Source organism: Pseudorca crassidens, chromosome 13, assembly GCF_039906515.1.
Source record: "Pseudorca crassidens isolate mPseCra1 chromosome 13, mPseCra1.hap1, whole genome shotgun sequence".
Taxonomy (NCBI): Eukaryota; Metazoa; Chordata; class Mammalia; order Artiodactyla; family Delphinidae; genus Pseudorca; species Pseudorca crassidens.
Window position 1 is genome coordinate 40,969,574 of NC_090308.1, and position 23,858 is coordinate 40,993,431.

The following is a 23,858-nucleotide window of genomic DNA, read 5'->3' on the forward strand; positions in this document are numbered from 1 at the left end:
AAAAAAAAAAAAAAGTTATGTTTACACTATACTGTAGTCCATTAAGTATGCAGTAGTATTATGTCTAAAAACACTGTATATACTTTAATGTAAAAATACTTTATTGCTAAAAAATGCTATCCATCTTCTGAGCCTTCAGTAAGTCATAGTAATGTCAAAGATCACTGATCACATAGACCATAAAAATATAATAGTAATGAAAAAGAAATATTGTGAAAATTTTCAAATAGAGACACAAAGTGAGCAAATGGTGTTGGGAAAATGATGCTGATAGACTTGCTCAATGCAGGGTTGTCACAAACTTCAATTTTTATAAAACAAAGTGTCTGCTCTGCAAAGGGCAATAAAGCAAAGGGCAATAAAATGAGATATACCTGTGATCATATCCTTCACTGCAGATAACAAATAAAAAGATGCCAGTTTCACTCATGAACGCTCTTAATGAAGCAAAAAATTTACTGATTCTAGTAAATCTCAATCATTGAGTACACATCATTGTAATATTCTGTATGATTAAATGGAAAGGACGCTTAAGGTGTTTCTGCTGCATGATGAAAAATAGTGGTTACCTCATAGAAAAGCACTCGTGTGATTGAGTAGCAAGCTGAACTAGCCACATGTTGTTTCACAAGTCACCATTTTTACTTGAAAGAACTACTGAAGACAAACTGGTTATTCAGACTTGGGTAATTGATAGACGTGGTCGCAAAAGTGAGCACGTTGCTTCAAGCAAAACTAACAGTATCTGTGCCAAAGGTAAAACTTTAGCTTCTAAATGAAAATTAGAATTCTGAAAAGCTTGCACATTGCCGCCATAGCCTTAATGTCTTTCACCAACACTAAAAGACTCTTCTGAGATTGGTGTTGATATTAACAAATACAGTTTTTCAATATTGTATAATCAAATGTATCAACGTCTGGAAGATGTGCATAATTCAGTGAACCAGTATTTTCCAAATGACCAATGCATGCTGCTATAAAATCATGTGTGAGAAAAAGTGCATTCAAAGTGCAAGATGGCCCAATGGATTTTAATGTAATAGTACAAAAATTAATTGATGTGGTTTCTAACTCCACATTGCAACTGTTAAAAAACCTTGACCACCTGTCAAGTTTTGTTGTAGTACCAAAGAAAAATTACCCACAATTATCTGAAAAGACTATCAAAATACTCTTTGCTTTCCAACTGTACAAATGTGTGAGGCTGAATTTTCTTCATATATTTCAGCCAGAACAACATACAGCAGCAGATTGAATGTAGAGCAGATATGAAAATCCAGTTGTCTTCTAGTACAGCAGACATTGAAGAGATTTGCAGAAATGTAAAGTGGTATCAGTCTTCCCACTAATTATTTTTGTTTTGTAAAATGTAACATATTCTTATGAAAAATCTATATATTAATATAATGGGTATATTATTACTTTAAATAAACTAATAAAATATTTTAAATTCTGTTTTCATTTCCAATATGGTAAATATTGATAGATATTACATAAACAAGTTCTTTAGGGTGCTTATTCGTTTTTGAGAGTGTTAAAGGGTGCTGAGGCTAAAAAGTGTGAGGGCCACTCTAGTATTTGGGATAAAAGAGAACCTGAGTAGCTTTCTGAGTTCAAGATAACTAGATACGATTCTCTGAAAGGACAAGCGTTTTTAAAGTTCTCCTTCTCACGAAAGATTTCAAAAGTTGAAGAAAAGTCTCTATGATTTACTTTTCTCTTCCTGTGATATAGGATTTAGAGGTCACTATGAAGAGGGACAAAAAGTCAGTTGTTCTAGAACATCCCAGCTTCACCTTCTGGGTCACTGATACACTACGTATTTGGCCATGCTTCGTGGTACAAAGGGCCCTTTGTAATTGGATTGTTTATGGGCCAATTCCTGATGGAAAAACAAATAGGGTTCATGAGTCCCCTGTCTCTCTTCCCACACCCCCATCCTGTGTTCCAGCCACAAGGAAGACACACTTTTTTTTATTCTTTAATCAAGGTCTGCTTGGCCACATCCAGGTCTTGGCTTGTGCTGTTTCCTCAGCCCTTTTACTGCACTTCTGGCTCTACCAAGAACCAGCCCAATCTCCATTTCCTCTAGGTGGCTTTCTTCAAGACACTGCTTGGAAATTGTTAGCACCCGCTTCTCCTCTGCCCGCCCCCTTCTCCCTCCTCTGTCCCAACCCTTTGGGTACTTTCCTATCACAGTCTTTTCCTAATGATTCATATACATACCCATCTTCCTATGGATCCAAAACTTTTGAGGACAGTGACTTCATCATATTTGTTAACTCAGCACATAGTGTCTTACAGCTAGTAGGAGCTTACTTGAGTTTTGTGAATACTCATGCAGTCCGTATCCAATCTGCCTCTGCTTTTTTTTTTTTTTGCGGTACACGGGCCTCTCACTGTTGTGGCCTCTCCTGTTGCGGAGCACAGGCTCCGGACGCGCAGGCTCAGCGGCCACGGCTCACGGGCCCAGCCGCTCCGCGGCATGTGGGATCTTCCCGGACCGGGGCACGAACCTGCGTCCCCTGCATCGGCAGGTGGACTCTCAAGCACTGCGCCACCAGGGAAGCCCTCTGCCTCTGCTTTTAACAATGGTTCTGTTTTTCCTCTCTGAACAATTTGTCTCCTGCTCCTCAGTTGTGGCTGAGAGGCAGCATCTGGTCCTGGTCAATGATAATCTCTCTTGACTGTTGAGGCCAAATATGGGGCTCCGTGTCTTATAAACAGAAAAATTATCACCCTTCTTCAGTTAAAATAACAACATTATATGTGTGTGTGTGTGTGTGTGTGTGTGTGTGTGTGTGTATCTATAAAATATGGTGTTACTAGTATCATTGGGGGATTGCTTTGAGAGAAGTTCAGATTCAGATGAAGTCTATAAAATTAAGAAGTGAAGATACTGAGTATTTCATCCTTTTTGTCTTGATTCTTTTGATTTTTTTTCCTCTTTCTAAGTATTAGGAATCCGTTTATGTGACCTAATCCTATTGAAAAGAATACATTACCCCTTTTATAGAAAAGAATACATTACCCCTTTTATAAAAGAACATAATATTTGAGTAGCTATTATACACATTATGTTTAGAACATTTGGGAATAAGAATACCATATATGTTCTTTCTAGAAGTAGACAGTCCTTTCCTGCTGATAAAATCAGGCATGTTCTCTCTTACAGCCACTAAGATATTTACACAGATAACACAAATAGTCATCCAGACTTGGGGGAAGCTTAGTGAGTGATATGCTAAATTATCAAAAAGACCTTTTCTTGTTTCTCCTCTATGTTCCTTTATGTTCCTTTATTTTGATTCTTTCCAAATATAAAAATTTTATAGGTAGGAAAATAGAAAATCAACTAGCACTTAGCAACATTAATTAAAACAAATATGTAAACCCTTTTCCTTTTTTAAAAAATCACCAAATGCCCAAGCTTGCTTCTTCCTTCCTTATAGAATCATAACCCAAGGAAGAAGAAAATGAAGCTGCTTCTGGCTGTTAGTTTTCAGCTCTCATTGCTTTAACTCTAAAGGACATGTCTGGATCATGGCCATCATTTCCTATTACTTCATTTAGTCCCGTTATTTTGACAGTAACTGGACAGTGATTTGCTTTACCACACATCACTTGCATTTGTCTCCTGCAATCATGTTTATAACAACAGGGCTTATTATCGATGAGATAGTACTTAGTCTATTTAATTTGTAAATGTCAGAGGTTTCTGTGGCGATTTATTTAGGAAATTGTAAAGGTCACTTCAAACTGCTATTTTAAGGATCAGTCTTACAATTATAAAAAGACTAACTTTACATTAAAATTAAAACTGTAATTCTGGACTTTCTGCAAAAGAAAATCCATATTTACTTAAACATATAGCCCTTCTGGGCTTAATAGGTGTAGTCCTTAATAAGACTGACTTAAAAGAATTTTGCTTTGTTCATCAATTTTTTACTGAGTACCTACTACCTACTATGTGCAAGATGCTTTTTAGAAGCTGATGTGGACTGGGAAACATAATAGGTCTGGTCCCTGCTCTCCTGGATCATATAATCTTATGAAGGAGACAAAAAAAATTTCACCATCTTATGAAAGTGCAGGTGTGGTACATGTGTGCTATCAGAAAGTGTACAATGAGAGAACTTAGTGGGCATCAGATATGAAATATGAATAAGGATTACTAAATGAAGGGAAAAGGAATCAGGGAGCTCACTTCAGACAGAGAGAACAATGCCTTTAGAATCCCTGAGGTGGGAAGCAGCCTGATGGTTTTGAGAAACCCAAAGAGGGACCATATAGCAAGAGGGCAGAGAGCAGATAGAGCAGGACTGATAATATAGAGAAGATTGAGATCATACAGGGCCTCCCAGGTCTCCAGAGACCCAGGATTTGAGTCTTCATCATTGAAGGCTTCAAGTAAGGGCTGATCTGATTCACATGTTAAAAGGGTTGCTCTGGCATTCATTAATGTGGGAAATAGATTGGAGTGGCACTGCCATCAGAACTTTGTGTGATGATGGAAATGTTCTGTATCTTCCCTCTTCGGTGCAGTAGCCACAGGCCACATGTATGAGCACTAGTATGGCTGAGGAACTGATTTTTTTTTTTTAATTTTAATAAGTTTAAATACCAAGATGCTGTCACAGTGCAGGAGACCAGATAATTTGCCATTGCAGACTCAGGCAGGGCATAGTGGTAGCCTGGGCCAGAATCATATTAGTGAGGACAGGAAGGAGTAGATGGACTTAAGAGATACATTGGAGGTAAAATTAGTAGAGTTCGGTAACTCACTGAATGTGGGCGCGAAGGAGAGAAGAGGTAAAGAATGACTGTTTGATGTCTGACTTGTGCAGACTTGGCAGGGTGATGGCACCACTTAGTGAGATAGGGACCAAGGCTAAGATAAGGTTGAGGAGGAAAAGATAATACATTCACTTTTAACCTGTGTTCAATTGTTCAAGTTTAGGTCCCCATGTCCAAGTGGAGTTATTGGGTGGGACTCAGGAGAAAATTGTCTTGATAGTAGTATAAAAACCAATTTACTTTTGTGTAACTAAATCAACTAATAAAGGTTTTATTTTTTTAATAGATACATAAAGTTAGTTTCAAGTTATGAAACTTCAAATGCAAATTTCCCAAATAAGACTATCTTATTAATGCGCAAATTCTCTATGAATTCTAGGAATGATATTTCAAAGAGAGTATGTCTTTGTTTTTGTAGGTAAATATGCTTGAAAAGTAACAGTATTAATTCAAACAGTAGGCAAAAGAATATGTACATTTAGTGTTATATGTTAGAGAGCAAGTGATTCCAAGTTTGAGACCCTGTGTGGGCTGAAGAGTTAGCTGGCACCTACCAATGTCATCTCATTTAGCCCCTCTAAGCCTCAGTTTTCTCACTTTTAATGAGGATTACCTACCTATAAGTCAAAGACTGTTTGTATAGCAATAATATAAATATGTAGTGGATCTGGCATAATAAATGACAGTGGAGGGGGGCTGTAGGAATGGAGTACATTGATTCTTCCCTATCTGCAGGGGATTGGTTTCAGGACCCCAGGGATACCAAAATTCACGGATGCTCAAGTCCCTTATGTAAAATGGCACAGTATTTGCATATAACCTATGCATATCCTCCAGATACTTTAAATCATCTCTAGATTATTTATAATACCTAATACAATGTAAATGCTATGTAAATACAATGTAAATGCCATGTAAATAGTATTTGGCTGTGCATGGCAAGTTGAACTTTTGCTTTTTGGAACTTCCTAGAATTTTTTTATCATATTTTCAATCCACAGTTGATTGAACCTACTGATGGGGAACCTACAGATATGGAGGGCTGACTGTATTAAAAAGAAACACTTCTCCTGCCCTGTCTTCTTTCTTACCTCTCTCAAAGGATTTTGACCCTTCAGATTAATAACACTACGAAACCTATCAAATAATAAAAATTATAATACAAGAAGCTGAGGAGCTTCTGGTTATATTGCAAGCCACTTTTTGTTGTTGTTGTTTTTTTTAAGATTTGATGATACTCACAGCTTTGACATAGTTTATTATTGAGAGATAAAGCAATTAAAAATATATTTGAATATGGTGAAACATTTTAATTTGGTATTTTTACTAAAGAAACAGAGTTTTAGAATTAGGGTTGATTATATATTTTTTATCTGCATGTTTACAAAACTGTATTGGTAATTATTTAAAGTATATCACATTAGTTAACAGCACATCAGCTCATTTCAGAATATCTTTCGAAAACGAGATTTGTTGGAATTTAAATGTTACATTGAGTTGCAGTTGACTTAACGGTTTTGCATCCTAGTTACTAATATGATTTTACTGCATTATCTGAATTAAAGTCTGAATCAGTCTAAAATTCATTTCCCTCTCTTTGCAGATCACGTATCAGTTGGAGGACTTGGAGACAGCTTTTATGAATATTTGCTAAAGGCATGGTTAATGTCTGACAAGACAGATCTACAAGCTAAGAAGATGTATTTCGATGCTGTTAAGGTAAACCCAAATTTAAATCATCGTTGCCACTCAACTAACTTATAACTTGCATATTAATCAAGCTTTAATGAAAAAATGGAATACTACCTGAGTGGGTTAAAAAATGTTTCCAGTTAGATAGAGTTCAATATGTGCTAATATAATTATAACAATAATAATCATACTTGATAATGTTTAGTTCTAATAGGGTAGTTAAAAGTTTTTTCCATGGTTCAAACCTCAGTTAAGATTCACACATCTTAAAAAGGGTATTTTTCTTCAACAAGTATGAGTTCCTATTAGAGTCACAGTTAAAATTATGGAGAGGAAAAAATCCTGAATTTATTATATATTCTAAAAATTGAGGAAGTTAAAATTGCCCGAGATTACAGACAATGCTAATGGTTACCTCCCTTTGAAGTAAACTTACCTCCAGAGATAAATAGTACTTTCAAACAAAAATCTGCGAGCTTCCCTGGTGGCGCAGTGGTTGAGAGTCCGCCTGCCGATGCAGGGGACACGGGTTTGTGCCCCGGTCCGGGAAGATCCCATATGCCGCGGAGCAGCTGGGCCCATGAGTCATGGCCGCTGAGCCTGCGTATCCGGAGCCTGTGCTCCGCAATGGGGAGAGGCCACAACAGTGAGAGTCCCGCGTACTGCAAAAAAAAAAAATCTGAACTAACCAAACTAATATTTAATTGAAGATTATTAATAGTTTTCAAAGGTCCTTTGTGATGGAGGAGGAATGAGAGTGAATAAATATTTGAATTACCTTCTGTGTACTAAGTAGTGTGTTAGGTAGATACTTTATGTAGTGTTTGTTTCCTTAAATAGTTTTTTTAAATTTTTATTTTATATTAACAATGTTGTGTTAGTTTAAATAGTTCTTTTTTAAGTGAAGTGTAGTTGATGTATGATATTATGTTAGTTTCAGGTGTACTATATAGTGATTTGACATTTGAATATGTTATGAAATTATCACCACAATGAGTCTAGTAACCGTCTGTCCCCATACAAAGTTATTACAATATTATTGACCATATTCCTTATGCTGTATATTGCATCCCTGTGGCTTATTTTATAATTGGAGGTTTGTACCTCTTAATCCTCTTCACTTATTTCTCCTGCTCCCTCATCCCCCTCCCCTCTGGCAACCACCCATTTGAACACTTAGGTTGCTTCCATTTCTTGGCTATGGGAAAAAATGCAGCAGTGAACATGCAGGTGCATATATCTTTCCATATTCGTGTTTTTGTTTTCTTCAGATAAATACCCTAAAGTGAAATCGCTGGATCATATGGCAGTTTTATAGTGGCTGCACCAATTTACAATCCCAAAATAGTGCACAAGGATTCCCTTTTCTTCATATCCTCACCAACACATGTTATTTGTTGTCTGTGATGATAGCCATTCTGACAGGTGTGAGATGTTATCTCATTGTGATTTTCATTTGCATTTCCCTGATGATTAGTGATCTTGAGCATCTTTTCATGTGTCTGTTGGCCGTCTCTCTGCCTTCCATCTCCTTTGGAAAAATGTCTATTCAGGTCTTTTGTCCATTTTAATCTGGTTATTTGTTGAGTTGTATGAGTTCTTTGTGTATTTTGGATATTAATCTCTTATCAGATACATTTTCAAGTATCTTCTCCCATTTAGTAGGTGGCCTTTTCACTTTTTTTTTTGTTGTTAGTTTCCTTCACTGTGCAAAAGCTTTTTAGTTTGTTGTAGTCTCACTTGTTTATTTTTTATTTTATTTTCCGCCCCTGAGGAGACAGATCAAAAAATATATATATATATATACACACACACACACACACACACACACACATATCTATATGTGTATATAGATATATATATATATATTGCTAAGACCAATGTCAAAAGAGTGCACTGCCAGTGTTTTCTTCTAGGAGTTTTAAAGTTTCAGGTCTACACTTAAATCTTTAATCAATTTTGAATTTATTTTTATATATGGTGTGAAAAAGTAGTCCAGTTTGATTCTCTTGCATGTAGCTGTCCAGTTTTCCCATCACCATTTATTGAAGAGGCTATCTTTTTCTCACTGTATATTCTTTCATCCTTTATCATAGATTAATTGACCACATAAGCATGGGTTTATTTCTGGGCTCTCTATTCTGTTCCATTGATCTATGTGTCTGTTTTTGTGACTGTACCGTACTGTTTTTATTACTGTAGCTTTGTAGTATAGTTTGAAAGGAGAGCATCTAATACCTCCAGCTTTGTTCTTCTTTCTCAAGATTGGTTTGATTATTTGGGATCTTTTGTGGTTCCATACAAATTTTAGAATTATTTGTTCTGGTTCTATAAAAAATGTCTTTGGTATTTTGATAGGGATTGCATTGAATCTGTTGATTGCCTCGGGTAGTATGGTCATTTTAACAATATTTATTCTTCCAATCCATGACCATGGTATATCTTCTCATTTGCTTGTGTTGTCTTCAGTTTCTTTCATTGATGTCTTATACTTTTCAGAGTACAAGTCTTTTACCTCTTTGATTAGATATATTCCTAGGTATTTTACACTTTTTATGCAGTCATAAATGGGATTGTTTTATTAATTTATCTTTCTTATAGTCTGTTATTAGTGTATAGAAATGCAACAGATACCTGTATATTAATTTTGTATCCTGCAATTTTACTGAATTTATTTATTAGTCCTTTTTTTTTTTTTTTTTTGCGGTACGCGGGCCTCTCACTGTTGCGGCCTCTCCCGTTGCGGGCCACAGGCTCCGGACTTGCAGGCTCAGCGGCCATGGCTCACAGGCCCAGCCCCTCCGCGGCATGTGGGATCCTCCCGGACCGGGGCACAAACCCGTGTCCCCTGCATCGGCAGATGGACTCTCAACCACTGCGCCACCAGGGAAGCCCAGTCCTGCTTCTTTGGTAGTGTCTTTAGGATTTTTCTATATATAGTATGTCATCTGCAAAAAGTGACAGTTTTACTTTTTCCTTTCCAATTTGGACTTCTTTTATTCTTTTTCTTGTCTATTTGCTGTGGCTAGGCCTTCCAAAACTATGTTGAATAAAAGTGACAAGAATGGGCATCCGTGCCTTGTTCCTGATCTTCTTGCTTTCAGCTTTTTATCATTTATTATGCTGTTGGCTATAGATTTGTCATATATGGGCTTAATTATCTTGAGATATATCCCCTCTGTATCTACTTTGTTGAGAGTTTTTATCATAAATGGATGTTGAATTTTGTCAAAAGCTTTTTCTACATCTATTGAGATGATCATATGAGTTTTATTCTCCAATTTGTTAATGTAGTATAGCACATTGATTGATTTGCAGATATTACACCATCCTCACATCCCTGGGATAAATCCCACTTGATCATGGTGTATGATCCATTTCATTTATTGTTGAATTTGGTTTGCTAATATTTTGTTGAGGATTTTATCATCTATGTTGATCACTCATATTGGCCTGTATTTTTTTTGTTTGTTTTGTTTTGTTTTGTTTTGGTATCAGGGTAAAACTGGCCGTATAGAATTTCAGAAGCATTCCTTCTTCTTCAGTTTTTGGAATAGTTTGAGAAGAATAGGTGTTAACTCTTCTCTAAATGTTTGGTAGAATTCACCCATGAAGCCAACTGATTCCAAACTTTTGTTTGTTGGAACTTTTTTTTATATTACTGATTCAGTTTTTTTACTGGTAATTGGTCTATTAATATTTTCTATTTATATTTCCAATTCCATCTTAGGAGATTATATATTTCTAGAAGTTTTTTCATTTCTTCTAGGTTGTCCATTTTATTGGCATATAAATGTTCATAGTAATCTCTTATGATCCTTTTTATTTCCATGGTACATTTTAACTGCTCCTCTTTCATTTCTGATTCATTTATTTGGGCCCTCTCTTTTTTTCTTGATGAGTCTGGCTAAAGGTTTATCAATTTTGTTTATCTTTTCAAAGAACCAGATCTTAGTTTCTTTGATCTTTTCTATTATTGTGGTTTTTTGGTCTCTATTTTATTTATTTCTGCTCTACTAACTTTGGGTTTTTGTTCTTTTTCTGTTTCCTTTGGGTGTAAGTTTAGGTTGTTTATTTGAGATTTTTCTTGTCTCCTGATGTAGGCTTGTATTGCTATAAACTTCCCTCTTAGAACTGCTTTTTCTGTGTCCCATAGATTTTAGATCAGTGTGATTACATTTTCACTTGTCTCCAGGTATTTTTTTATTTCTTCTTTGATTTCTTCAGTGATCCACTGGTTGTTGCTAGTGTACTGTTTAGCCTCCACATGTTTATGTTTTTTTGCATTTTTTCTTGTAGTTTATTTATAGTCTCATAGCGTTGTGGTGAGAAAAGTTGCTTGATATAATCTCAGTTTTCTTAAATTATCTATTTATTAAGTCTCTTTGGTCTAATGTGTCACTTAAGGTCAGTGTTTCCTTATTTTCTTTCTGGATGACCTGCCTATTGATGTGAGTGGGATGTTTAAGTCTCTTACTATTATTGTGTTACTGTCAATTTCTCCCTTTATGTTTGTTAATATTTGCTTATGTATTTAAGTGGTCTTATGTTGGGAGCATATATATTTACAATTATTATATCTTCATCTTGGATTGATCCCTTGATCATGTAATGTCCTTTTTTGTTTCTTTTTACAGTCTTTGTTTCAATTCTGTTTTGTCTGATATGGTATTGCTTCCAGATTTCTTTCCATTTCCATTTGCATGGAATAACCTTTTTTATCTATCAGTCTGTGTGCCTTTAGATCTGAAATGAGTCTCTTGTAGGCAGCATATAAATGGGTCTTGATTTTTCATCCATTCAGCCACTCTATGTCTTTTGATAAGAGCATTTAGTCCATTTACACTTGAAATAATTATTATACGTATGTACTTTTTGCCATTTTGTTCATTGTTTTCGTAGTTCTTTTTTGTTTCTTTCTTATTCTTTTGCTCTCTTCCCTTGTGATTTGATTACATTCTTTAGCTTTATGTTGTGTTCCTTCCTCTTTTTTGAGTGTGTGTATCTATTATAGGTTTTTGGTTTGTAATTACCAAGAGGTTCATATTGAACATCATTTATATGTATATATGATTATTTTAAGTTGATGATCTCTTAAGCTTGAATACGTTCTAACCACTCTACATTTTTATTTCCCCCACCACATGTAATGTTTTTGATGTCATATTTTACATCTTTTTGTTTTGTGTATCCATACTACTTATTATGGATATATAAGATTTTACTACTTTTGTTTTTTAACCTTCTTACTAGCTTTATGTGGTTGATCGACTACCTTTACTATCTGCTTGTCTTTACCAGTGATGTTTTTCCTCTCATAATTTTTATATTTCTAGTTGTGGCCTTTTCTTTTCTGCTTAGAGGAGTCCCTTTAACATTTCTTATAAAGCTAGTTTAGTGGTGCTAAATTCTTTGAACTTTTGCTTGTTTGTAACTCTTTATCTCTCTTTCAAATCTGAATGATAACTTTGCTAAGAAGAGTATTCCTTGTTATAGGCTTTTCCCTTTCATCACTTTCGATATATTGTGCCACTCCTTTCTGGCCTGCAGTGTTTCTGCTGAGGAGACATCTGATAGTTTCATAAGAGTTTTCTTGTAGGTAACTAGTTGCCCTTCTCTTGCTGCTTTTAAGAGTCTTTATCTTTAATTTTTACCATTTTAATTATGATGTGCCTTGGTGTGTCTTGTTTGGGACTTTCTGTGCTTCCTGGGCCTGGATGTTTGTTTCCTTTCCCAGGTTAGGTAAGTTTTTAGCCATTGTTTCTTCAGATAAGTTCCCTGTCCCTTCCTGTCCCTCTTCTCCTCCTTGGACCCTGTAATGCAAATGTTAGTATGCTTGATGTTGTGCCAGAGATCTCTTAGATTAACCTCACTTTTTAATTTCTTTTTTTAATCTCCTTTCTGTTCAACTTTGTGTGATTTCTACTACTCTGTCTTCCAGATCACTAATTCATTCCTCTGTATCATCTAACGTACTGTTTATTCCTTCTAGTATATTTTTTTATTTCCGTTATTGTGTTCTTCAGCTCTGTTTCTTCCTAATATTTTCTAACTCTTTGTTGTTGAAATTCTCACTGTATTTATCCATTCTTCTCTTGAGTTCAGTGAGCATCTTTATGATCATTACTTTGAACTCTTTATCAGGTATATTGCTTATCTCTACTTTGGTTCTTTTTCTGAAGCTATGTCTTGTTCCTTCATTTGGATCATATTTCTCTGTCTCCCCCTTTTCCCAATTCTCTATGTTTATTTCTATGTGTTGGGTAGGTAACTTACATATCCTAATCTTAGAGAAGTGGCCTTATGTGGGAGATGTCCTGTTGGGCTCAGCCTCTTACATAGTTTAGATATGAAATTAGAATTTTTAAAAAATAATAATAATAGGGCTTCCCTGGTGGCGCAGTGGTTGAGAGTCCGCCTGCTGATGCAGGGACATGGGATCGTGCCCCGGTCCGGGAAGATCCCACGTGCCGCGGAGCGGCTAGGCCTGTGAGCCATGGCCGCTGAGTCTGTGCGTCCAGAGCCTGTGCTCCGCAACGGGAGAGGCCCCAACAGTGAGAGGCCCGCATACCGCAAAAAAAAAATAATAATAATAATAATTCTTAGGGGAAAAAATGGATATTTGTAATTCCAGTGATGTTGCCATTGTTCTAAAGTAAGTGTCCCTAAAGGGAATTCTGGGTGATTTTACAATAGACCAACTTAATTGTTTAAATATAAATACAACTTGCACTGCTCTAGTTGACTGGATTTAATATTACGTTGGTTCCCTCCAAGGTCAGTAATGAACTTGACTAAGTAGAGCAGACACAACTCTTTACTATTTCACATATAGGAACCAGACACCTTAGTTAGAACATTGGCCTTCATTTCACACAGCCCTTAAAGGACATGATAAACATTAAAAGCAAACTAGGATATGGTCCATATGGCCTCTCAGGTTTATTTTTCTTCATTCCTATGAGGTTTCAGGTTTTAAACCAGGGAGTTCTCCATACAGTATGGTTTCCATTATGTCATTTTTAATTACAGTCCTGGCAGACATTTTAATTATTCTAATTTTAAAGTGGCCCCCTAGGATCTTGATGTTCCAGGAAAGACAACTTTAAAATACTCTTTGAAATACTTTTCCTCCCATTTTGAGAACTATACCCACACAGCTTTTAGCACATTGTATTTAGACAAACCATTGACAGGAAAATCCATTAAGAGCAAATGAAGTCAAAGTGTTTCCTCTTTCTCTTAATAGTAAAAACACTTTCAATCCATTGTGTGTTTTCAACATAGAAAGCAAAGCTAAAACAGTTACGCTTCTGATTTTAAGAAGTAGTCGTGTCTTACATAGTAAAGTTTCTTTGTATTGCTTGTACTTTAAAATATCATTATTATGAAAGAGAGGATGCCTTACAATATTGTTCTGGACAGTTGAGTTACTGGAGATGTAGTCCATCAGTTTTAGCTTCCAGTGCATTTTGGAAATCATTTAATCCCAGAGTGGCATGTTTTCTTTCGTTGTGTTAATAACGAAATACTTTGAGTTTTCAACTGGCTGTTATGGCCTCATCTGGAGGCCATACTAAGAATCCATAGTGGTGGTTGCTCATGCTGCAAGAAAGTCCATTGGAGTGAATGATACCTGGGCAGGTGATGTATTAGGCATTTAGGATTCTATAGGCACAGCCAACTAATTTTTTTCAAATATAGAAGGATGAAATCACAAAATATACAATACCCTTTTTTCCTAATCAATTCTCTGTAGGCTTGACACAAAATTTTTTAGAGCCACTAAAGACTGTTTTTTCCTCCTGTATATTTATTTACATTTTCCCATTGCCACACAAACATTGTTTTAAAAGTCTTGGAACGTCGTTGTAATTTATTTTGAGAGATAGCAACTTGGTCAGAATCATGCCAAAAATAATATAGTACTTTATTCAGGATCTGTAACAGGGTAATAATATTTCCCTAATGCATGCTCAAAAGCTATTACTCTTGCCATGTAGAAAGAATAATTTCTTGGGTGATGAACAAGTATCTGCTTGAAGGACTTTACTGCAATTTGTGCTATGAGAAGTATAAATAGCTAAGATGTTCAGTTGCATTAAATAAGAATGAAATATTAATGTAATAACTAGACCATCAATAAAATTAGCTTAACCACAGTTAATGTGCACAGTAGTGCGTTCATTTATTTCTTACCATCTTGGTTTCATTTGTTTATTTCCAATAAAGGAAGGAGAGGTTTTATCTACCTATGCATTCATTTTCATTCATTCTTCTGTATCACAAGTTTTGTCTCTATCTACCACAGGCATGCCTTGGAGATATTGTGGGTTCAGTTCCAGACCACTGCAATAAAGTGAATAACACAGTAGAGCAAGTCACATGAAATTTTTGGTTGCCCCGTGCATGTAAACTTAATATTTACACTATACTCTAGGCTGTTTAATGTACAATAGCAATATGTCTAAAAAAACAATGTACTTACCTTAGTTAAAAAATGCTAACCGTCATCTGAGTCTTCAGTGAGTTGTAATAGTAACGTTAAAGATCACTGATACAGATCACCCTAACGAATATAATAATAATGAAAAAGTTTGAAGTATTGCAGATTATCAAAATGTGACATCGAGACATGAAAAGAGCAAATGCTGTTGGAAAAACAGCGCTGATAGACTTGCTTGACACAGGGTCACTGCAAAACTTCCATTTGTGAAAAATGCAGTATCTGCAAAGCACAATAAAGCAAGACTCAATAAAATGAGCTATGCCTGTATTCCCAAATGTGATTCCTAAAATCCTCTCTTTTTTTATAATAGTATAACAGTTGTAGACACAATCATAGCCCTTCTCCTTCCAAGAAGTAATTGGGGCTGTAGGGGAGCATTTCCTGTTAAAGTAATTAAAAATAGTAATGCCAAGCACTTACACTACAATTTTGGGGTTTTTTTTTTTTTAAAAAAGGGCTTATTGTATTTTGTTTGTTCAAAAGAATATCAACAGTCCTGGGGCAGAAATAAAAGGTGTTTAACAAGCCACTTTTGTAAACATCATTTCTCCCAAATTTACAGACCTTTATTCTTTTTTTAAAAAAAATACTTATTCATTGTATATTAATGTTTTTTAAAAGAATTATTAAGGAGGAATTTAATTCATGTGTTACCACAGTGGAGATGTAACGATTATAAATGACCTTTATCAAGTGCTAATCACAGTACTGACTGCTTTATAAACAAAATATTGCAGTTTTCACAGTGGATACTACTATTCCCATTTTATGCATAAAGACACTGAGATTTAAGGATACAGTAAGCAAATTACCCACAAAGTTTACAGATAGTAAGTGTCAGAGCTGGAATTTGAAGCCAAGCAATCTGATTGACTCAAGAACAGCTCCTTTTTCCCACTCTGTTTTGCTACCCCTCCAAGCCTAAGAGAGAGAAAGGAGGGGTAATACCACCAGCCTGGATTTTATACACAAATATGGTCTGTTCACCATTCATGGTAGAGCCTGTGCTTTGTGTTGTTTCTCCATTTGTGAAAATGGAAATGCAGTAAAGCAGCTCCTACCACTATACCAGTGGCCTGTCTTTGAAAAGGAAACAGCTTTTTCAGCATGAGGACTACAGGTGTTTGGGCATGCAACTGAGAAAAGCCTACTGGGCTGGCCCAACAGTGTTCATTATAACTAACCAAACTAATAAGGCATAGACTAGAGGACATATACAGAGCGCAATAACATGAAATTTCAGGTCGAATTGGATTTGTAGTAACAAACTCAAATCAGTCGTGAGTGATGTTTTATATTTTTTTATTTTTTTTAATGTTATGGTGTTTTTGGTATAAATCTGAGAAGAGATTACAAAACGTTGAAAATAAGTATTATTTTCAGGCAATTGAGACTCACTTGATCCGGAAGTCACGTAACGGACTGACTTACATCGCAGAATGGAAAGGGGGCCTCCTGGAACACAAGATGGGCCACCTGACCTGCTTTGCGGGAGGCATGTTTGCCCTCGGGGCAGATGACGCTCCTGAAGGCCTGACCCAACACTACCTTCAACTCGGGGCTGAAATTGCCCGTACCTGTCATGAATCTTACAATCGCACATGTGAGTACCTGTTACTCTTCATACACAGTCTATGTGCTTTTTATTTCATTCAGTAAGGAACTTTGTCCATTTTGTCCATTTGTTGCCATCAAAAGAACATCCACCATGCCTGATGAAACTTGATGATCATGATTAATATCTTAAAGGAATTTCTGTTTTTACTTTAAGAGGCATTACTCTTCTATATAAAAATATTTACCTTTAGTTTACCAAGAAACAAAAATCCAGGCCATAAAGGGTTAAGTCTGTCTAACTTATTGGCCCTGCTTTAGGTAAATAACATTGGGTGAGAGTCTCTGTCCCAGTACAAAAGAAACTTGGTATGCTATAAACCATTATTAATCTTCCCAGAATCTCCATGAAATATATGATGAGTCTGGAGGCCTTCTTATAAAAATAGGAGTTTGATGTACAAATACTAAATAACCTTTATGACATAATGACTTAGAATTCTCAACCACTGATTTTCTAGCTCACTAATAAGGTGGTGCTTTGCACCTACCCAGTGGGTGCTCAGTAAATGGTGGTTAAATGAAAGAAAATAAGGGATCATTAGCATTTTCTAAAATGGACTCTTTTCAATGAATAAATTATAAAGGTATATTGAATATTGCTTATTATACAGTGTTTATAATTATTCCTTAAAATGATTGTTTTGGCACCTCTCTTGAATGTTGTAAGATACTTTCTAGTTTCATTTAAGTTATAGACACTAAACATTGTCTAGGACAATAACCTTTGTCCTCCATTGCATCTCCTTTAGTTGTGAAACTGGGACCAGAAGCTTTCAGATTCGATGGCGGTGTTGAAGCCATTGCTACGAGGCAAAATGAAAAATACTACATCCTACGGCCAGAAGTTGTTGAGACTTACATGTACATGTGGCGACTGACTCATGATCCAAAATACAGGAAATGGGCCTGGGAAGCTGTAGAGGTGACGTTTTAGTTTGCTTATGTTTCTTATAGAAAAATGTCTGTGGGGGGCTTCCCTGGTGGCGCAGTGGTTGAGAGTCCGCCTGCCGATGCAGGGGACACGGGTTCATGCCCCAGTCCGGGAAGATCCCACATGCCGCGGAGCGGCTGGGCCCGTGAGCCATGGCCGCTGAGCCTGTGCGTCCGGAGCCTGTGCTCCGCAACGGGAGAGGCCACAACAGTGAGAGGCCCGCGTACCGCAAAAAAAAAAAAAGAAAGAAAAATGTCTGTGGAAAAAATGTTCAGTCATACCTATAAATCTAGCATATCAACTTTTCTATGATTTTTAAAGTTTTGACCAGCCATTTTTCCATTCAAGACTGAGTGTTTTCAGTTAAGTCATCCTATATCCCTGGCTTCAGCTTTGCTTTATGTAACAGTGATATAAATATACCTACTCTGGTGTTGAAGGAGCAATCTAGAAAGGCATATTATAAAATTAAGTTCTCATGACTATGAAAAAGGTGATCAGTTAATTCCACAAAGGATTACGGGCAACTTGGGAATAGTTACCCCAACCTGCTCTCTGTTTCAAGAAACCACTGTGTGATTGCTTCTTTTAGTCTTTGGGCATGAAAATGATAAAATATGCTTTTAGTTAGAGTAACTTAGCTACTTAGAGCTAAATTTTAGAAAGTACCTGTAGAAGAGCTACTTTGTACAAGAATATTCCGACACTAGTCTCAGGGTTCTCTGAATATCCATAAGCTTCATATCTGTCCAGTGTGTTATTTGAATTGTCTTTGTCACTTCTTGAGTCTCTTCCTGCTGAATATGGTGTATCATCTTCCTAAACTAATCTGTTGAACACTTTGTGTGCTGAATGCCAGCAGAGGCGCCCTTCAGGATATACATCAAACAACGTCTAATTTTTTTTTTTCTTTTTTGCGGTACGCGGGTTCACGGGCCCAGCTGCTCCGCGGCACGTGGGATCCTCCCGGACCGGGGCACAAACGCACATCCCCTGCATCAGCAGGCAGACTCCCAACCACTGCGCCACCAGGGAAGTCCACAACGTCTAATTTTAAGAGCTATTATTCCAAAAGGAGTGAGAGGGAATTCAGGGGATAAGAACAAGCAAATGCTTTAATTACATTCTCTTATTGTCTAGCACTCTTTGTTAGAAAGTTATCTGTCTTTTAAAACCATTAGGAATAACTTCTCTCGGGAAATCTAAAATGAATATTGCCTTTATGTGAAATTTATCTGATATCTCAGGAAGCCATTGATGAATCTTGCTTATTAACCCTCTTCATTTAATGTGTGTCTTATAACCAGTTGTCAACCATTTTAAGTAATAGCAATTTTTTAGGCCTCTTTTTTTTGGCATAATTTTCTAATTATGGTTAGTCAGTTGTAATTTCAGTTTCTTTAAGTTTGTGTTTTTTCCTCTGAAAAAAGTATATTAAAATTGAGGTTCATCTAAGCCTTGGTGATTGGGAATTATTTTGGTCTTCAATAGGCCAGCAAAGAAATTAAGGTTAATACTCACCTTGCAAATCAGTTTAAATTGAAAATATCAGTAATAACATATTTCATCAAATATAAAACACCGTAACTGATAAGAAACACCATTTTATATGCCATTAAGAAAGCACAACACTACCAATTAAATTATGACATTGCCAATTTTAGAGACGTTAAAGTGTGAAAAGTATATAACAGATTGATCAAAAGTGGAAGAAGTAAGTAAATACTGTCATGTGGGCAGGAAGATTCCATTTGCTTGGTTCTTTGAGGGGGGAGTGCATTGGTTTTTTGTAGGGTAATAAGGTTGGTTTGATGTGTTAGGATTTTTATCTATTAACCCCTTTTAGTGTAGCATATGATGTCAAATTGTTAACTTGTCACAACACAGGAATTCCCCTTGTTTTTGCCAGTAGTATCAATAACTTCTGTTAGAACTTGAGGTGTAGTGGGGAGAGAGGAGTGCTAGGGGCTCTTGGCCTTTTGTAAAGCACAGAGATCATAGACTTAGAACGTATGGCAGCCCTTTTTTTCCTGTCCCATCTCCGCAGCCCACCCTGTGTCTCAGCTACGGCTGCAGTGAGCGGCACCCTGGTCTGTGGGCAGCATGACTTCCAGCACCCAGTCTTGTCAACTGTGCTGACTCAGAGCCCCTTCACAGGCAGCTGGCTGTGGTCTGGGAAGCCTGGGAGAGTCTGCAGCCCCAGGGGCAGCCCTCAGCCAAGTGAGGTTTTAAGAGTTGACGGATAACTATCCAGTCTTGCTTCTCTGAAGAATAATTCTGAGATGCATTCTAGATGGTTCCTTAGAGGGTTTCCAGCGGGAGCAAGCCCCCCCATGCACACAGCAGTGACCCGCTCAACGTGTATTTCACTGGCCCTTCTCCCTTCCTTGTTTCACTCTCCCCACTCACTCACTTCCTGATATCACCTCCCCCAAAATCTCCCTGCATCCAATCCTTGTCTCATGCTCTGTTTTTAGAGGAACTCTTGCCCAGAGGCTGAGAGCCCCAGAACAGATTGTGGTGAAATGATGTTCTGATCAGACTAACCAGCCTGGATACATAGCCACTTCCACTGTGGAAAAACTGTAAAACCAGGGCCTATTATGGGGGGCCCAGGAGAGCTGCTTGTCCCCAGCTTCACATCCCTAAAGTCTTAAAATTTAGACTTGACATGAAGGTTTTTCATTTTTTGAAAGTTAAAAATGCCTATTCAGCATCCCCCCGCCTTTTTTCATTTTAACTTACCAAAAGCCTCGAAGAATAAAAATAGCTAGGCCTCTCTAAACATCTGAAAGGCCCCTGTCACTGTGCTAAGTGTGTCTTCATCTTGAGTTTTATTCGTTTTTTTTTTAAACATTTTTATTGTAGTATAATTACTTTACAATGTTGTGTTAGTTTCTTCTGTATAGCAAAGTGAATCAGCTATATGTATACATATATTCCCATATCTCTTCCCTCTTGCATCTCCTTTCCATCCTCCTTATCGCACCCCTCTAGGTGGTCACAAAGCACCAAGCTAATTGCCCCGTGCCATGGAGCTGCTTCCCAGTAGCTATCTATTTTACATTTGGTAGTATGTATAAGTCCATGTCACTCTCTCACTTCGTCCCAGCTTATCCTTCCCCCTCCCCATGTCCTCAAGTCCATTCTCTACGTCTGTATCTTTATTCCTGTCCTGCCCCTAGGTTCTTCAGAACCATTTTTTTTTTTTTAGATTCCATACATGTGTAGTAGCATACAGTATTTGTTTTTCTCTTTCTGACTTACTTCAGTCTGCATGACAGACTCTAGGTCCATCCATCCACCTCACTGCAAATAACTCAATTTCATTTCTTTTTATGGCTGAGTAATATTCCCTTGTATGTATGTGCCACATCTTCTTTATCCATTCATCTGTCGATGGACACTTAGGTTACTTCCATGTACTGGCTATTGTAAATAGTGCTGCAGTGAACATTGTGGTACATAACTCTTTTTGAATTATGGTTTTCTCAGGGTATATGCCCAGTAGTGGGATTGCTGGGTCATATGGTAATTCTATTTTTAGTTTTTTAAGGAACCTCCATACTGTTCTCCATAGTGGCTGTATCAATTTACATTCCCACAACAGTGAAAGAGAGTTCCCTTTTCTCACACCCTCTCCAGCATTTATTGTTTCTAGATTTTTTGATGATGGCCATTCTGACTGGGGTGAGGTGATACCTCATTGTAGTTTTGATTTACATTTCTCTAATGATAAGTGATGTTGAGCATCCTTTCATGTGTTTGTTGGCAATCTGTATATCTTCTTTGGAGAAATGTCTATTTAGGTCTTCTGCCCATTTTTGGATTGGGTTGTTTGTGTTTTTGATATTGAGCTGCATGAACTGCTTGTATATTTTGGAGATTAATCCTTTGTCAGTTGCTTCATTTGCAAATATTTTCTCTCATTCTAAGGGTTGTCTTCTCGTCTTGCTTATGGTTTCCTTTGCTGTGCAAAAGCTTTTAAGTTTCATTAGGTCCCATTTGTTTATTTTTGTTTTTATTTCCATTTCTCTAGGAGGTGGGTCAAAAAGAATCTTACTGTGATTTATGTCAGAGAGTGTTATATGTTTTCCTCTAAGAGTTTTATACTGTCTGGACTTACATTTAGGTCTTTAATCCATTTTGAGTTTATTTTTGTGTATGGTGTTAGGGAGTGTTCTAATTTCATTCTTTTACATGTAGCTGTCCAGTTTTCCCAGCACCACTTATTGAAGAGGCTGCCTTTTCTCCATTGTATATTCTTGCCTTATTTATCAAAAATAAGGTGACCATATGTGCATGGGTTTATCTCTGGGCTTTCTATCCTGTTCCATTGATCTATCTTTCTGTTTTTGTGCCAGTACCATACTGTCTTGATTACTGTAGCTTTGTAGTATAGTCTGAAGTCAGGGAGCCTGATTCCTCCAGCTCCGTTTTTCTTCCCCAAGATTGCTTTGGCTATTCAGGGTCTTTTGTGTTTCCATAGAAATTTTACATTTTTTTGTTCTAGTTCTGTGAAAAATGCCATTGGTAGTCTGATAGGGATTGCCTTGAATCTGTAGATTGCTTTGGGTAGTATAGTCATTTTCACAATATTGATTCTTCCAGTCTGAGAACATAGTATATACATCTCTCCATCCCTTTGTATCATCTTTAATTTCTTTCATCTGTGTCTTATTGTTTTCTGCATACAGGTCTTTTGTCTCATTAGGTAGGTTTATTCTTAGGTATTTTGTTCTTTTTGTTGCAGTGGTAAATGGGAGTATTTCCTTAATTTCCCTTTCAGATTTTTCATCATTAGTGTATAGGAAGGCAAGAGATTTCCATGCATTAATTTTGTATCCTGCTACTTTACCAAATTCGTTGATTAGCTCTAGTAGTTTTCTAGTAGCATCTTTAGGATTCTCTATGTATAGTATCATGTCATCTGCAAACAGTGACAGTTTTACTTCTTCTTTTCCGATTTGGATTCCTTTTACTTCTCTGATTGCTGTGGCTAAAACTTCCACCACTATGTTGAATAACAGCAGCGAGAGTGGAAAACCTTGTCTTGTTCCTGATCTTAGTGGAAATTGTTTCAGTTTTTCACCATTAAGAATGTTGTTTGCTGTGGGTTTGTCATAAAAGGCTTTCATTATGTTGAGGTAAGTTCCCTCTATGCCTACTTTCTGCAGGATTTTTATCATAAATGGGTGTTGAATTTTGTTGAAATTTCTGCATCTCTTGAGATGATCATATGGTTTTTCTCCTTCAGTTTGTTAATATGGTGTATCACATTGATTGATTTGTGTTATTGAAGAATCCTTGCATTCCTGGGTTAAAACCCAATTGAGCATAGTGTATAATCCTTTTAATGTGTTGTTGGATTCTGTTTGCTAGTATTCTGTTGAGGATTTTTGCATCTATGTTCATCAGTGATATTGGCCTATAGTTTCTTTTTTTGTGACATCTTTGTCTGGTTTTGGTATCAGGGTGATGGTGGCCTCATAGAATGAGTTTGGGGTGTTCCTCCCGCTGCTGTATTTTGGAAGAGTTTTAGAAGGATAGGTGTTAACTCTTCTCTAAATGTTTGATAGAATTCACCTGTGAAGCCATCTAATCCTGGGCTTTTATTTGTTGGAAGATTTTTAATCACAGTTTCAATTTCATTACTTGTGATTGGTCTGTTTATATTTTCTATTTCTTCCTGGTTCAGTCTCAGAAGGTTGTGCTTCTCTAAGAATTTGTCCATTTCCTCCAGGATGTCCATTTTATTGGCATATAGTTGCTTGTAGTAATCTCTCATGATCCTTTTTATTTCTGCGGTGTCAGTTGTTACTTCTCCTTTTTCATTTCTAATTCTATTGAATTGAGTCTTCTCCCTTTTTCTCTTGATGAGTCTGACTAATGGTATATCAATTGTGTTTATCTTCTCAAAGAACCAGCTTTTAGTTTTATTGATCTTTGCTATTGTTTCCTTCATTTCTTTTTCATTTATTTCTGATCTGATCTTTATGACTTCTTTCCTTCTGCTAACTTGGGTTTTTTTGTTCTTCTTTCTCTAATTTCTTTAGGTGTAAATTTAGATTGTTTATTTGAGACTTTTCTTGTTTCTTGAGGTAGGATTGTATTGCTATAAACTTCCCTCTTAGAACTGCTTTTGCTGCATCCTATAGGTTTTGGGTCATTGTGTTTTCGTTGTCATTTGTTTCTGAGTATTTTTTGATTTCCTCTTTGATTTCTTCAGTGATCTTTTGGTTATTTAGTATCATATTGTTTAGCCTCCATGTGTTTGTATTTTTTACAGTTTTTTTCTTGTAATTGACATCT

General features: G+C 36.5%; 1 protein-coding gene across 2 annotated transcripts in view; it reads left to right on the top strand.

The window, feature by feature from the left end:
* The window catches only part of MAN1A1 (mannosidase alpha class 1A member 1), a 173,356-nt gene that overhangs the window by 140,436 nt on the left and 9,062 nt on the right, over positions 1 to 23,858 (top strand). For both annotated transcript variants that reach the window (XM_067702249.1, XM_067702248.1), the window contains 3 exons: positions 6,401 to 6,516; positions 16,382 to 16,601; positions 17,365 to 17,537. In XM_067702249.1, the coding sequence (XP_067558350.1) occupies positions 6,401 to 6,516; positions 16,382 to 16,601; positions 17,365 to 17,537 (509 nt within the window). The remainder of the gene's footprint in view (positions 1 to 6,400; positions 6,517 to 16,381; positions 16,602 to 17,364; positions 17,538 to 23,858) is intronic.